A 16,900-nucleotide genomic window follows, 5' to 3' on the forward strand; every position below is an offset into this window, starting at 1 on the left:
AATGCATATGCATTAGATTTAAATCATTTATTGGTTAAAAGATTCATTGATTAAAAAGCTTTGTAATTCCTCTGGACGTTAATGGCGATTTGTCTTTTTAAACAAGTAATGAAATCACACCTCTGGGGTACAGAACAAAGTGTAAATAACCCCCAAACTTAACATCATTCCTGTAAACTAGCACAGCAATATAAAGGTGTGGCTCCTGCTCAATGAGCTTTGAAACATCTGCAGTTGTGTTGCAAATCATTTCATTAGTTCCTCTCATATATCATGCAAACTTTTTTTCTAAAAAAATGATTTTGAGGGCCTACAGACAATCCGGCCATTCTTTGTGAACTCAGCATGAGCTGAATGTCACATAGCCTATAAAAAACAACTTAATCACCATAACTTTTTGGAGACAGCTTGTTTTGTGTTTGCTGTAGTCGCTCAACCTTTTGATCGCTTTAGACGATTATATTTTCCTTTCACAATTTCAAAAATGTGTTGAATAAATCACTTGTCTTTAGGGTTAATATTTGATCTGATGACCTTTCATCTGAATCACCCTAAAAAAGTACACCTGTATTGCATACTTTTAACAAGAGTACTTACTACGGAAATAATTTACTGTAAAATAATATTCTTAAAGGGATACTCCACTTTAAAATGAAAAGTATGTCATCATATACTCACCCTCATATTGTTTCAAAGCTGTATGATTTTCTTTCTTCTGCTGAACAGAAAGGAAGATATTTAGAAGAATATCAGTATTCAGACAGTTTCATTGACTTCCATAGTATATATATTTTTTATACTATGGAAGTCAATGGTACCAGAAACTGTCTGGTTACTGACATTCTTCTAAATGAAATCTTCCTTTCTGTTCAGCAGAAGAAAGAAATTCATAAAGGTTTGAAACAACATGAGGTTGAGTATATGATAACAGAATTTTCATTTTAAAGTGGAGTATCCCTTTAAGTGTGAACTAAATGTAATATTTCTTGACACTTAATTGCAATTACAATGTCAATTTATTTTTAATGCAATTATCTGAACTTTAAAGTGCTTCTTTGGCTCACTTAAGTAGGACTTAAAGTGATAGTTGTGTCATTAATTACTCACCCTCGTGTCGTTCCAAGACTTTCGTCTATCTTCGGAACACAAATGAAGATCTTTTTGATGAAATCTGAGAGCTTTCTATCCCTCCATTGACAGCTACCCAACTACCACTTTAACACTTCAAAAAGTTCATAAAGAGATCGTTGGTTTAGTCCGAAATTTTCTGTAGAGACTCAATCACTTTATATGATGAACAATTCAGGCTATTATTCACATTTAAACATTGATCAGAGGACATAAACAGAAGCTCAACCAAACTGGCTTGACAAGCAAAAACAACCCTCATTGGTTCTTGCAGAAGCTCAAAAATGCTGCATAACACACAAGAATAAACCTCATTGGTTCTTGAAGAAGCTCAGACGTGCTGCGTAACACACAAGAATGAACTTAATTGGTTCTTGAGGAAACTCAAACGTGCTGCGTAACACGAGAATGAACCTCATTGGTTCTTGAGGAAGCTCAAACGTGCTGCGTAACATGAGAATGAACCTCACTGGTTCTTGCTGAAGCTCAAACGTGCTGCGTAACATGAGAATAAACCTCACTGGTTCTTGAGGAAGCTCAATCGTGCTGCTTACATGAGAATGAACCTCATTGGTTCTTGCTGAAGCTCAAACGTGCTGCGTAACACGAGAATGAACCTCATTGGTTCTTGAGGAAGCTCAATCGTGCTGCTTACATGAGAATGAACCTCATTGGTTCTTGCTGAAGCTCAAACGTGCCGCGTAACACGAGAATGAACCTCACTGGTTCTTGCTGAAGCTCAAGCGTGCTGCGTAACATGAGAATGAATCTCATTGGTTCTTGAGGAAGCTCAATCGTGCTGCTTACATGAGAATGAATCTCATTGGTTCTTGCACGTCAAGCGAACATGCTAGAGCTACTGTTTATCACAACTGATGTATGAGTTAATAAATGTTTATATGTGAATAAATGCCTAAATTCAATCTCTTTATCATATAAAGCGATCTAGATTTCTCAGATTTCATCAAAAAGATATTCCTTTGTGTTCCGAAGATGAACGAAAGTCTTAAGGGTTTGGAAAGACATGAGGGTAATTAATTAATTACATAATTTATTTTATTTTATAGTGATCTAACCCTTTAAGTACATCAACCTTTTAACTTTATTACAAGTGCACTTTTTAAGTGTGTTAAGAAACAACCATTAAAGTGTACTCTCTTTAAATACACTAGAATGGCCTTTTATTTCAATATTATATTATCTGCGACTGCAAGTCGTTAAAAAAAGTACAATACAAGTGGACATTCAATACAGTTAAGCGTACTACTTTTTCCAAGGTTTCTTGATGTTTTGTCCATAAGTGATATATATATAAAAGACTATTTAGGCAAAAAAAGTGCAATTTGACAGCTGTGTGTCTTTTCATTTGTATCAAAACAGTACTCAAGAGGAAGAAGTTACTAAGAAAAAAATAACTCAGCAACATACAACATACTTGTGTGCGGAACCAAAGTGATTCATATGCATCTGACTAAAGCCACACATTGGCTGAAGTGCAGACAATATACAGAAAATAGAGTATCATCACTGTAAAATCATAAAAAACCTTAATGCTTATGTACAAGATGGTCTCATTCAAGTGCTTGGATATGGTTGTCTTTATCCCGGAATCACATCCATAGCGATATTCAGTTCAGCAGGACTCTTGCCCGCAAGATATTTCTTAAAAACGTGTTCAAAAGATCTCCTAACCCTCTTCTGGAATTGAAAAACTATGGCAAAGCCCTTGTGGGGAGTATGGGCTGGAATTAAAGACAGGCTGTCTGAGGCAGCGCTCCAGGTCAATGGGAAGTACAGTTTGACTTGTGAAAGTGCTCTTCCCTACATCTCCTGTTCCCACAGTCCTCTCATTCTCTTCCACTCTACCATCCTTCTTGGAAGCTATCTGAGGGGAAGAGAGGAGGCCTTCAAGAACGCCCAATCCGAGTGCTCCATCCATGGCTAAGAAGCTATTAAAACGCCCATGTATCACGGGAATACAGGTTAAATCCCAACTGAAGTCATGATGTGATGGAGACACCAACAAAGGGTCCTCCTCCTTTAGTTCTTCCTCTGTAGTCTCAGAGACGTCTTCGTTTCTCTGTGAAGCGGTCAATAACTGAGGTTTATAAGGAGAATCAATGCAAATCACGTCCGTCGTGGACGTTTCTGTGACGTGAAGAACAGTTGGATAGGAGTCTTGCCTCTCCCAAGACGGATCAACTTCCTCAATGGGAGTTAAGGGAGGATCGTTGTCTCCAGAAAGAGGTCCCCAGGGGCCATAGCTGTCATCCTAAGAGGAACAAAAAGGTATTGGTAAGTATGGAGATGCAGTATGAAGACAATGTCTAATAATAGTTGCAATAACAGGTGCAATTTCATATCATAACTGTAATGCACTTTGACTATAATCAAGTATGTTGAAGTATGTCCAGCCGATGTTTACCTTTACAAAACTGCATAATGTCAATGATAGTTTTAGACAGTGTGGTCTGCTTTTACACTCTTTTCTTAACTCAATTACAAACAGCATGTTGCATAGTCGTCAGTGAGCTATAATACAGGCATGAACATGGGGTAAGGCCTCTATCAAATTTAACATTTGTTTTACTTCAGCCATTGTAGAAGGCTTATGACTCCTGTTATTGTGTTAAATGTGAATATTGGCAATCTCCTGTTACAATATTGTATAATCAAAATTCAATGTTGACAGATTCTGAGGACATCCATAACCATGTAATTTCTGCTACTGTGCCTCATAATGTTTTTTTTAAACTGATCATCTGTACCCATACCGAACTGGACACCTCCTCATTATGCTCGTCCAGTTGATTTGTGAATGCTGTTTTTTTTTTTGTGTGTGTGTGTGTGTGTGTGTGTGTGTGTGTGTGAGCGTTTTTGTTTTCGCCAATACAATCAATGCTTTAGCTGTTATGTTAAGGTTCAGTGACCTTCTGAAGTTCAGTATGTTTTTTTAATTGGAGATGGATGACAGCTTCAGAAGAGTGAAAATGCAGTTTTCCCATTTGATCACAATGTATCTGACCTATCTGAATTACAGTAATGTAATCCCTCCAGCCTTGTGAGATACTGACCAAACCCACTTCACAAGATCTCATTGACATCTCATTGATCTAAAATGACATTGTATAAATAAACAATTACCTTTAGTAGTTTTATAGCATTGCTGTTATCGAATTTCGGTAAATTTTCAAAAATCCAATAGACTCCCATGGACATGCACATTTTCATCATTCTGTGAAAAGATTTTTTAAGAAATAAAAGTAAGTTATACACAAAAAAACACTCACCTAACTTCACCTAACAACTATACATTATATTAAGCTTATTTTAAATAAAATGGCCATTGTTTTATCACAACAATTTGCTCTGAACTCTCCACTTCACACTGGCTGTGACTGTGACGTTATGAAAGATTGCAAGCATGAGCCACATTGTGAAACCACTTTTGCACAAATGAAAGTGCAAACATTTAGTAACATCAAAACCCCCTAGCTCAGCATGTCACCTTTGCCGCACACATTTCAGGTACATCAGGTTGGCCAGGATCACTACAGGAACAGCAGCAGCCAAACAAATTCCAGCTATCATTCCACCTGGAAAGTACACATTAACATGAAATGGTATTGTTGGAACAATTCTGCATTAACAGTTTACAATATCTTTGAAATCACTTTATAAGTACATGCTTTGTGAATAATGCATGAATATTATTCAGTGTCTTGTGTATGCACGGTATGCAGCCCTAACCCATACCCTACACAATGAGTAATATTGTAGTCAAAACGTGCACTGAACCTCATACTGATTCTCTTAAAGCGATAGTATGACTTTCTTTCATCGCATGAAAATGTCTCAGGGTTTTTTGTTCATCCAATGAAAGTCAATTGGGTCCAGTGTTGATTTGGATCTCAATGACTTTGACTAGACAAAAACAAAATATCTTAATACAAAATATTTTGTGTTCCACAACCATAAGAGCAGTACTGGGGAACGACATGAATATGAGTAAACAATGATGACAGAATTTTTATATTTCAACAAAGCAACACTTTTCACATCATTTTGTCAAATACTGTAAAAAAACACCTCTACAGAACATTTCTGTAAAGATATACATGCTTGTAATTTATTGTGGTCAAACTAATGTGATTTAAAGGATTAGTTCACTTCAGAATTAAAATTTCCTGATAATTGATTCACCCCCATGTCATCCAAAACCACTTTTAGCATAGCATAGCTTAGCATAGATCATTGAATCGGACAAGACCATTAGCATCTCTCTCAAAAAAATTACCAAAGAGTTTCGATCTTTTTCCTATTTAAAACCTGACTCTTCTGTAGTTGCATCGTGTACTAAGACCGACGGAAAATGTAAAGTTGCGATTTTCTAGGCTGATATGGCTAGGAACTATACTCTCATTCCTGCGTTATAATCAAGAAACTTTGCTGCCGTACCATGAGTCTAGCAGGCGTAATGATATGACGCAGCAACTGAAAATAGTTCCCAGCTCTCTGTTACTGCCCTCCCAAGTTTGTCTAACCTATTAGACCTATTTTCAGGCGCTGCATCATATCATTACGCCTGCTAGACTCATGGTACGGCAGCAAAGTTTCTTGATTATAACGCAGGAATGAGAGTATAGTTCCTAGCCATATCAGCCTAGAAAATCGCAACTTTTCATTTTACGTCGGTCTTAGTACACGATGTAACTACAGAAGAGTCAAGTTTTAAATAGGAAAAAGATCGAAACTCTTTGGTAATTTTTTTGAGAGAGATGCTAATGGTCTTGTCCGATTCAATGATCTATGCTAAGCTATGCTAAAAGTGGTACTGCCAGACCCAGAGATCGGCTGAATGGATTCGAAAACGGTAAAACTCAACTGTTTAACTCTAGGGGGAGTTGTAAAATGAGCCTAGTATCCCTTTAAATAAAAATTTATATACTTTTTGTCACACGTGACCTTTCAATGTGATTAGTAATGCGTGGCGCATTGCAAAGCTTGTGCAAGACGATCATTTGTGGTTAAAAAGTATATATAAAAGTTTTTTTTTTGTTGAAAATGACTAGATAAGACTTCACCGGCTGGGATCGTGTAGAGCCCTTTGAAGCTGCATTGAAACTGCAATTTGGACCTTCAAACCGCTGTACCCCATTGAAGTCCACTATATGGAGAAAAATCCTCTAAAACTTTAATTTCTTTTTCACTGAAGAAAGAAAGACCTGAACATCTTGGATGACGTGGGGGTGAGTAAATTATCAGGAAATTTAAATTCTGAAGTGAACCAAAGTTTCTCCACACAGTTAATCCCCCAGCTAACAAACATTTTATTAACGTTACTGGAAGAATGGTTGTTCATAACTATAAGAGAACCTTGCCAGAATGTTAGCAAAGGTGCTAAATTAGCCAAAGTACAATGCTTGGTTTTAAAGATCCTTGAACTTTCTCGTCTATTTCATTAGAGAATGCACCTGTTGTCTTGTCTGAACTGGATTGATATGATAGTTTGCTGGGACAACAGCAGGTGGCAGGTTTTCCTTTGGGCCCTTCACCCGCAGAATTCCACGCAGAGACCAGAATATCGAAACATTCCTGTGGACCCTGCAGCTTCCAACTCAAACGTCTAGGAAATGTGTAAGGCACATTTTCTGCAAGCAGAGCACACACAAAACATGAGGAGATGACGACTGTTTCTTCCTGGATGTTTTTTTCAGCAGAAAATAATATAAAACATTAATTTGCATCACTCTCTGTTTAGTTTGTTTTAGCAAAGACTAGATAGCTGACAGTTTCTCTTTAAACCAGGTTTCATGATTCAGGGTCAAAGGAATAAGAGTAACTCTGTAGAATGAAACATGAAATTTAACAGTTCAGCAGGGTGGAGATATTTAACACGGAGAGAAAGACGTTATGTACTTTTTTGTCTCCTCTGCAGTTTTTTACATCATTGATACACCACAGGATCATAACAGACATGTTTTAGCTGTTTAACAGCTTGGTTAGAGAAGCTACGTTGGAGACAAAAACATTTGCAATAGTCACATGCTTTCCGCTGTTGCCTCTACTTCCTGTCGTGCCAGAAGCCACATGTTAAGAATAGCTGCTGCTAGGTCTCGTTCGCTCTAGCCGAGCTGTAGCGCCAAGAATGCACAGAAATTACATAGAAGACAGGAAGAGATTCACTCTAGTGAATATGTATCTACAATGACGCACAGCAGGGATGAAAGCCCATATAAACCGCAATTTTCTCTCTAATAAATTTAACCGCAATCATCTGTCTAATAATTTTGTTCACCAGAAGGGTTTTTTTTTCTTTTTTTTCCTAAATGTAGAAACTGAAAGTCATCTGCCATGATCCTAAGCATGTGAGGCCCATCAGTGAATAGTTTTCAGTTTTAGTTAAATCTGACATATGGGCCTGTCCCTTTGAGAGTGACATCTTTTTTCCAACACTTGTACATTTTATTTTCTCTTGCAATAATAAAATATTAACTCAACACTACCATAAATAACAACAAGCTGCAGTAGATCAAGTTTAAGTCATCTGGATTTTCAAAGAAACTTTTTGAGCCTTACTGGCAAAGCAAACGACCCAAAAAAAGACCAAAACCTGCACATATACTTAAAACTGGTGGAACTACACTACTGTTAAAAGTATTATTCTTTAAAAAGATTTATTCTGAAAAATGCATCATGATTTCCACAAAAAGCAGCCCAAAATTTTCAACATTTATAATAATAATAAATGTTTCTTGAGCAGAAAATCAGCATATCAGAATGATTTCTGAAGGGTCATGTGACACTGAAGACTGGAGTAATGGCTGCTGAAAATTCAGCTTTGCCGTCACATGAATAAATTCAATTTTAAAATATAAAATCATTATAAAACAGTGATTTAGTATTGTAATCATATTTCACAATACTGTTTTTCCTGTATTTTTGATAAAATAAATGCTGCCTTGGTGAGCATAAGAGACTTTGTAAAAAAAAAAAAAAAAATAGTAGTTAAACAGTAGTGCATATCCCAGCAGAAAAAAACTGTGTATACCAGTCTAAGCTGGTTTGCTGGTCTTAGCTGTTAAAATGTTTGTTTGTTTGTTTGTTTGTTTGTTTGTTGCTGGTTTATGCTTCTCACCCAGCCTGGCTAAGCTGGTCTTCCGCTTCAGATGTTGTTGCATCAGTGTATGATTTAAAATCAGTAAATAATATCTCTGAAAGAAAATCTTAAACAGCCTGGTCCAGCTGGTCTCTTGGTTGGTTTTAGAAGGGTTTTTGGGCACTTTTTAGCTGGTGAGGCTAGTAGATCAGCAGGCTGAACACTAGCTTGTCCAGGCTGGGAGACCAGCGAAAAACCATCAGTTTAGGATTAGGCCTAGGCTTGTATATTATTATTTTTTAAGAATATTGTTTAAGAATAATTCACCACTGCAACAACAACAAGAAATAAAACCGAAACCTTTTAAAAGTGGTTCTCATGTTAGATGCTTCCAAAATCAATTTACACTTATTTACACAGGTTATATACACTAAATGTTTTGCAGTATTAGCTCAGAATAACTCTGAGTTCTAACATCTGTTTTAGAACTGTAATGTACACGTGTAGGGGAGTGGGTTTACTGGAAGAGGATGTGAACTTTTTCAGTAAATGGTGGAAAACCCAGCTGCCAAACTGTGGGTGTGACAGTGATGAGTCTCAAACCAAATACAGGTAGAGTCTTTCCACTATGCTAAATGCATGAAGGTGCACTGCATCACTTGTGGGGTGAGGTTAAAGACACCTGAGGTGTTTTGGAAAAACAACAACAACAACATTGCTTTTATGTCGAGAAAGTGTTAATAAAAAAAATAAAAAAATGTTCTGATTCTCTGTGTACAAACCATGTGACTCCTCCCCTCTGCCACATTCAGACATAAACCACAGCCCAAGTTAACACACTCACAAACAACTGTTTTACTTACGGTTCTGGATAAGTCTCTTGTCTCTATGTCTCTGGAAATAAATGGTGTAGTTTGTGATAAATCCCCTTTGTTTTTCTTGAGCGAGCTCGTCCCATTGGATCAAAATCTGCTTTTCCCCTACAGTCGTAATTGATACATCTGGACCGGATAGAGGCTCTAAAATAAAACAAAAAACAGAAGAGGTGCATTAAGTGCATCTTCAATCACTGAGTAGCAAAATGTTAAACAATTGATATAAACTCTTTAACTTTTTGAATTTACAACCTACCCACTAACTTTTGACAAATTCTCTGTTACTGCCCTCTAGTGGCAATTTCGAGGGAAAAGGGGTTATTGCTATACTTTTTGGTTTTTATTGTTCTTTTGCAGGAATTTTTTAGCCTAATGTTTTAAAAACATATTAGTATATACCGTAGTACTTACTAAATTAAGTAACTGTAATATTGTTAATCAAATGTATAACTTAATAGAGTCAGATATAATTAAACTACTAGTTATAGCTATAGGCTATAACTAAATAAAAAATAAAAATAAAGATTTTAAACATTTTAAAATAGACACCTCAACTGCACTTATATGAGGTGTAACATGAACAGTTATGTACAATGTTTATGTGCTCTACCGTTCAAAAGTTCTTGAGCAATAAATCAGCATAATATAATGATTTCTGAAGGATCACGATGTGACACTGAAGACTGGAGTAATGATGCCAAGAATTCTCCTTTGCCATCACAGTAATAAATTACATTTTAAAATATATTAAAATAGAAAACAGTTATTTTAAATAGTCATTTTTTAAATCTGCAAATATACAAGTAAACATGAACTTACTCTTTTCCCTGGCATAAACCTGAACAAATGCAGGATCTGAAACTCCACTGGCTTCTTCAGCATATAATGAAATGTTATACAGGACACCGGCTTGCAAACCTGCGAGTTCAGAATTGTTTAAGGGCTTTATAAATGAAACTTAGATAATGGACATCATTATGTTAACTACATCAATCTACATAGCATTTTATAGGCTACTGTGTTTTTCAAACTCTTTTTAATTATTTTAACCCTTAGATTTTAAGATCAATTATTTCTTACCTTGTAGCAATGTAAAATTATAGTCTTTTCCTAATCTCTTCCATTCTAAGTGCACTGGGCTTTGTTGCCACTGTACAACAAAACCCAGAATGCCCTCCACTTCCTCATGAGACATGTCCCATGCTAGAAGCACACTGCCCCCTGCTGCTGGAACTGAATATGTTATCATGGGAGCTGGTTTATCTGTGTCACAAACACAAAGAGAGAAATGTAGGACTTTCTTACAGGCGAAGATTGGTGAGGTTAAGGGTGCTACACTTTCTGTGTCCTACCAAACTCAAATAAATCAACTGTTTCTCACCTGTCCATTTCAAGCTCACAGGTGCGGGTGGGGAGGACCCAGCTGATGTCACAGCACTCACGTTAACCTCTGCTACGCTCAGCTGAAGTGTCTGATGGGTGACATGAGCTGAGCAGTTCAGTTCATGGATCTTGCCTTCTTCTATATAAGATAACTTGTAATATAACAAATCTCCACTGTAATTTTCTGGTTTATAGTGCTGAAAGATGCAGGAGAAATACATAGTCAGCAAGTGAGTTAATGTTCAGGGCAAAGGGCTGTGATGTTTTTTCTTCTTCATATATGACATTACAAATCATTCTTTTTAGTCAGTTCTTTCAATGACCTGCCTGATGTGGTTCACAAATGGGACTGAATGATTCATTTACAAACTGGACTGACCTGGTTCACAAACTCACTGACTGCAGCAGTTCTCGAGTGGGATGGAAAAATGTAGTTTCAGTCTGTTCCTCACATAAAGCTATTATAATATACAGTGAGTGTACAGACTAATAATACCCAGCTAACAGGGAACATTCTCAGAAGATTCTGTCAAGGTTCTCTTAAAGTTATGAACAAATGTTCTTCCAGTAATGTTAATAGAATGTTCGTTCAAAGTTATCTGGTCTTTATTTCACCTCTCTACTTTAGATGTGGTACAGAAGAAGGGAAAACATTTTCTACCTGGTTGTGTCCTGAAGTGAAGGAGTTTGGGGTGCAAGTTGATGATATTATATCACAGATTCATGGAAATGATTTTCCAATGGACCCAGAGGTGTGTTTATTAGGTAATTCTATTACGCTTACTGAAATGTTGTTGATAATAGCTAAATTTTTCGACACTGATGTGCCGATTGGATTGTGGTTGTCAGAGGTTTGTAGCTGTGTACTTTTAGAGAAGATCACATATTCAGTGAGGAGCAGGAATTAATTATTTTATAAAATCTGGAAACCATTTTGGAATTATATAATAAATACTGCCACATAATTTGACACTTAACAGTTGATTTTTTTTTTTTTTTTTTTTTTGTGTATGTATGTTTTTCCTTTGTGGTTTGTCTGATGTTCGTTGTCATTATTGTGATATTTGAAAAAATCTAAATACAATTTTCAAAACCGTTTCCTGGTCTCAAACCGTTAGCACAAAAAGATTATTTATACATCGTTATGGAACTTTTTTTCTGAAACGTATTAGTTGGATGTTCATCTAACATTTTTTAAATGTTACTATTTGTTTCAGAATGTTCAGAGAACATTCAAAATGAAAATTCCCAGAATGATAAAATAGAATGTTCACTTAACGTTCAAAATCAAGACAAGAAAAAACATTTTTAAAACATTTAAAAAAACTGGACATTATGATTGTTAAGAGAACATTCAGGAATACATTTTTTATAACTTTTTGGGAGCATTAGCAAAACATATTACACTTTATTTGAAGGTGTCATTGTTACAGTGTAATTATATATTTAAGAACTGAGTAATAATATAATTATAATGAACAACAACTTACTATAGGGTTAGCGTAGGATTAGGTTTTGGTTGAGGGTTAGTTGCATGTAATTATGCATAATTTACTGTTATTACTATGGTAAGTACATGTAATATATGTAACAAGGACACTGTAAAAAAAAAGTGTTACCGCAAAATGTTCTTAGATTTGTGTTAGCTGGGTTAAATTATTTGAAGCTTGGCAACTAATCTCTTGTAAGGTCAAGTCATATCACAAATAGAAAAAAAGGTCAAAAGAAGGTCAAAAGAACAATAAAATATTTTAACAGCCATTGTTATGTCAACTATCTATTCAGCTCTTCAAAGAATTTACATATTCGAGGGATTCTTTAAAGCTACTTCTGAGAATGACTCTGAATAATCTGTAAATTATATTTCGTTAAAAATATCCAGTGGGGTCCAAACGTCATTGCAAATCTGGGATTCACAATCTACTTTAAAATGGAAATAAACCAAATTTCAGGACTTTGAAAAAATAAAACAACAGAAATTTCAGAAAATTTAAATGAATAAGAATTAAGATTTCTAGGTCACTAATGAAAAATCCTTTGTATATAAAGTAAATTTTTATATAAAAAGGTCATATTTAAGGTGCTGCTTAAGTAACTTAATGCACACGACCGTTCAAAAGTTTGGGGGCAGTAAGATATTTTCTTTAAAGAAATGAATCATGCATTAAATAAATGTTGTTCTTTTGAACTTTCTATTCTTCAAAGAATCATGAAAAAGTATCAAGGTAAATATTAAGCCTCAAAACTATTCCCAACTATTTTTATTTGAAAATAATTTTTCTTGATCATGTGACACTAAAGACTGGAGTAATGATGCTGAAAATTCAGCTTTGCCATCACAGGAATAAATCACATTAAATATATTAAAAAAGAAAACTGTCATTTTAAATTGTAAAAATACTTCACAATATTAGTGTTTTTACTGTATTTTTTATCAAACAAATGCAGCTTGGTGGGCATAAAAAACTTTTAAAAAAACAACATTTATTTGATAAAAACGTATCAACCCCAAACTGTTGAACGATTGTGTATATTGTAAAGTTTTCCTTTGAAATCAACCACCTTAATACTTTCATTTTATGATTTCTTTGTCCAGTAGGTGGTGCTGTTACCTTCCACAACACTGTGACATTCTGAAGTCCATGCGTTCTGGTCCTGTTGATGACTCTCCACACATCAAGTTTGTGTGAGGGTGCTAGAGCATTTAAAAAAAATTAAAAAACAATTAAACCATTTGCAGGTAAAACACATTTCACCTAACTTCATCTGACTATTGAAAATGTACAAAATAAATGTTAAGGAATTACCTATCCCAGGGCTGGTTATATTGAAGGGATGACTCCACATGCTGCAGTTTGTTGAAGTAACACACACTCTCAGCTCAAACTGATAGAGCGTCAGCGGCTTTAAAGTTTCCTGCATCAAAATGCATCCAGCTAGGAGCTCTGTTACTCTTCCCAGGTCCTGATCAAATAAGAGCAAAAAAATCTCTACAACTTGCTAATGGACAACTTGCTTTAAACCAGTACACATTTTTCACAAATCCTCTCACCCAGTCCTGGTCATTATGCGCTCTTCTGAACCTCATACTTGGTTTCAGTACATCTTCTGAGCCAGTCCAGTATATTGTAGGAGAAAGAGCACCATTTTCAAACACAACTTGTGTTATCTCTGGAGTGCTCGGAATCACTGAACAAAATCAAAATGTCATAAAATCAACATATGAAGAGTTCAGATGCAAAAGCCTCAAAGTGCCATCTGAAATTTTCTTCTAGAATGATCATTTTTATCAAGCTCGTATATTTAAGTTCAATAATTTCACTTAAATGGCAATGCAAATTACCTATACATTGTCATTTAAGTGAAAATACTTAACTTAAATATACAAGCTTTATAAAAATGATCATTCTAGAAGAAAATTTCAGATGGCACTTTGAGGCTTTTGCATCTGAACTCTTCATATCATTCAGGCTAGACAAATCTATGCATATTTGGTGTGTCAAAACATTATACCACTTTTACTGAGCAGAAGAAAAAGAGATCATGATATGATCAAAATGAGAAAGTGCTTCAGAAATGAGTAAGTGTGTAGTTTAGTCTCTTACCAATGTCCCAAATCGAGAAGGGGAAATTATAGTGCGACTCTCCTAATGCATTTTGACCTCTTACATGGACTGTGTAATTCATGTTCTCATCAAACAGCGATCGTGGAATAGAGAAAGTACAGTCCTTGTCCGTCTTATACAGGAGAAACTGAGACGTACTGTTGCTTTGCAAAGAGAGAAAGACATTGAAGAAAGATAAAGTAGAAGAAAGGCAGTTTCGATCTTTAATATGTTTGAGAAAAGACAAAGTCGCATATAAAATGTACAAGACCGCCTCGATGTTTTCAAACTGTCCAAATAGGACATACTTACTGAAATGTCACTCTGAAGTTTGTAGATAAATGTGTTTCGGTTGTGACCTTCAGAGAGCAGTTGACAAACTCCGAATGTTGGTGTGTGAAGCAGCTGATATTCGGTTTACCTGGAGGGTCTAAAGCAGAAAATTAATTAATAGCTGGATATTAGTAACCAAAAACTGTTAATTGTCATGTTCACAACTATCTATAATAAAAATAATAAAAAATAAATAAAGATAATTACTATTCGCATCATAACAGCATTATTACATTATACTTTCATGCATATTCAAATAATTATAAATGTTACAGAACTTCAATTCATGTATTTTCTTATATATTTATATTTCATGATCTAGTTAACAAATGTGTGCTATAATCAATACATTTTTTTACTTGAATAAAATGAGTTAATGGAGATGTTAATGTAATATAATGTGTCCTAACGTCTATATGGTGCAGAGTGTGTGAATACAGATAAACATACGAACTTACAGCCAGCTTGGAGATATCTGCCGCAAACACTGTGCCATGTGTCTCCCTCCTTCACCTTGCAGAGTAGTGAAAATTTTGGCCGATTGCGATTGATGACTATTTGTGTTTTTATTACAGAGCAATTCGTTGCTTCGAAAACTGTCTCTCCGTCGTAATCTATGGCAAAGAGTCTGCCACAGTGCTTAGTGTCTGACTGGCAGACTACAGTCAAGTTGGAGCCCATGGGGATGACATCTGAGTCTACTATCAACTTTCCAACACATCTGATTCTGTAGCAGTCTAAGCAGAGAGAGAGAAAACACTATTAATATATAAGCTTGTTCATGAAATTATTTAAAGCAGCATCAAATTAATAACAATCACAATAACTTAACTCACCACAGAATTTGCCGCTAAAGAGGAGCAAAAAGACCACCTGCCAGACTCTGAAGACAAAATCCATTTCATGCCTTTCTGGGTCTCTGTGATTATCAGTGAATATTGAATCAAATATGTTTTCCTACACTTCATGCCTGGTCCTTAAGTTTCTTCTCCTGCCTTCTCTGAAACAAACCAGCATGTAGTCAGAAAAAAAATGAGGTTACCTTGCATACCGGCATCCCTTTTTAAAGATGTCACATAAATGGGGTCATATCTGTAGGCCTACACATTTAATTTCAAAGGCGGAAAAAAGTAAAGTAGAACATTACCAATGATACGCTTGAAATATTTTTATATAGTCAGCATTCTCATGAGCGATAGGCTACTTAATGTCACAAGCGTAATCTTTTTTATGTCAACCTTGTTTTCTCAGACTTGCTTTGCTCTTTTAAGGGCCAAATGACCTAGATCTGTGGTATTTTTGCCCGTTCTGAAACTCTGAGCATCTGCTTCAACCGTTAGGCATCCTACTTATTAAACCACCTTTTTAGTCAGCACCGTTTATTTATTAACTGCTAGCAAACAGTGAGACTTCACTGTACAGCAAACATAAACTAAAATATGCTGATATTACATTAACTTTACCTTTAAAGTCATGAATTACAGAATAATGTTGAAAAAAATATGCAATTGAAAGAAAGATATGATACATCAAAAGGCAGAATATGTCAGGTATATTGTAGAAAAAGACCTTTACAAACCTTTCCTAATGCACTCAGAACAATGATTTCTCCTCCATTTGGGTTCCTCTGCTGTTGCCATCATAAATGTATATTAGCTGCCTCAAAAGGACTGAGAGCTTTACATAACCTCAGGTCACGTCAGGAAAATGAGAACAATATTAATTCAGCAAATCCTTCTCACGAAGACCTATGATGTCTATCTTTAAATTTGTATTTTACATACAAACTAGCTCTGTTGATACCAAAAATATACTTGGACGTACTAAAGACAGAAATATGAGGCTCTGGAACATCCAAAAAAGGCAGAATAAGCCATGTTGTCCTCACACGTTCCCTCTCACATGTGCTTAGCGTGTGCAAACAACACCACAGAACAACCTTCCTGCCTGCCCTAGATTTTTTCATCTCTTTTACACTTTAGTTTCCATCTTCAACTTCAAAGTGTTTCTGGGGAAAACCCACTGACATAGATAAGGAGAATCTGAGATACAGAGTAATTCAAAGAATTCACAAAATAACAGTAAAATAAGCCGAAGTGTTTATATTAATAAACAATAAAATTAATAAACTCCACATAAATGGTGGGAACGACTGGTTACTGTAAAGGTGTGGAAAATGTAAAATGAACAAAACAAAAGAAAACAATGTGGTTAGTGCCAGACCCACCATTACAGTTTGGGTGAAACTAGCACATATAAACCACAGGAAAGACCACAAGTCTTAAATAAATAAAGTAAGGAGGAAGAAAAGATGAAATATTAAGATAACTAATTATTTGCATGTTCAACTTGATACATTTACTTGTGTTACTCAGAAATTTGGCGACAAAACCTCTTGCAATAGTTACTCATATCCTTTGTAACTTCAAAGCATTAGATTGCACAATTGCTGACCTATAATGATGTTATCTCAGGAG

General features: G+C 35.5%; 1 protein-coding gene across 4 annotated transcripts; it reads right to left on the reverse strand.

The window, feature by feature from the left end:
• Positions 1-2,282: 2,282 nt before the first annotated feature.
• Positions 2,283-16,355, reverse strand: il23r (interleukin 23 receptor). 4 transcript variants are annotated; one of them, XM_082137387.1, is made up of 17 exons: positions 16,248-16,346; positions 16,003-16,100; positions 15,260-15,423; positions 14,882-15,160; positions 14,403-14,520; positions 14,091-14,254; positions 13,538-13,674; positions 13,293-13,449; positions 13,098-13,180; positions 10,484-10,682; positions 10,183-10,365; positions 9,922-10,020; positions 9,091-9,246; positions 6,603-6,779; positions 4,637-4,724; positions 4,273-4,363; positions 2,283-3,400 (listed from the first exon to the last, which is right to left on the reverse strand). In XM_082137387.1, the coding sequence occupies exons 3-17, from the start codon at positions 15,321-15,323 to the stop codon at positions 2,816-2,818; spliced, it is 2,580 nt and encodes an 859-aa protein (XP_081993513.1). In that variant the 5' UTR covers positions 15,324-15,423; positions 16,003-16,100; positions 16,248-16,346; the 3' UTR covers positions 2,283-2,815. The 4 variants fall into 4 exon arrangements, with proteins under 4 accessions (XP_081993513.1, XP_081993515.1, XP_081993516.1 ...); XM_082137389.1 differs by having other exon boundaries at positions 14,091-14,248; positions 16,003-16,355; XM_082137390.1 differs by having other exon boundaries at positions 10,484-10,574; positions 16,003-16,355.
• Between the last annotated feature and the right edge of the window lie 545 nt (positions 16,356-16,900).

The sequence above is a fragment of the Leuciscus leuciscus genome (assembly GCF_965113295.1).
Source record: "Leuciscus leuciscus genome assembly, chromosome: 14".
Lineage (NCBI taxonomy): Eukaryota > Metazoa > Chordata > Actinopteri > Cypriniformes > Leuciscidae > Leuciscus > Leuciscus leuciscus.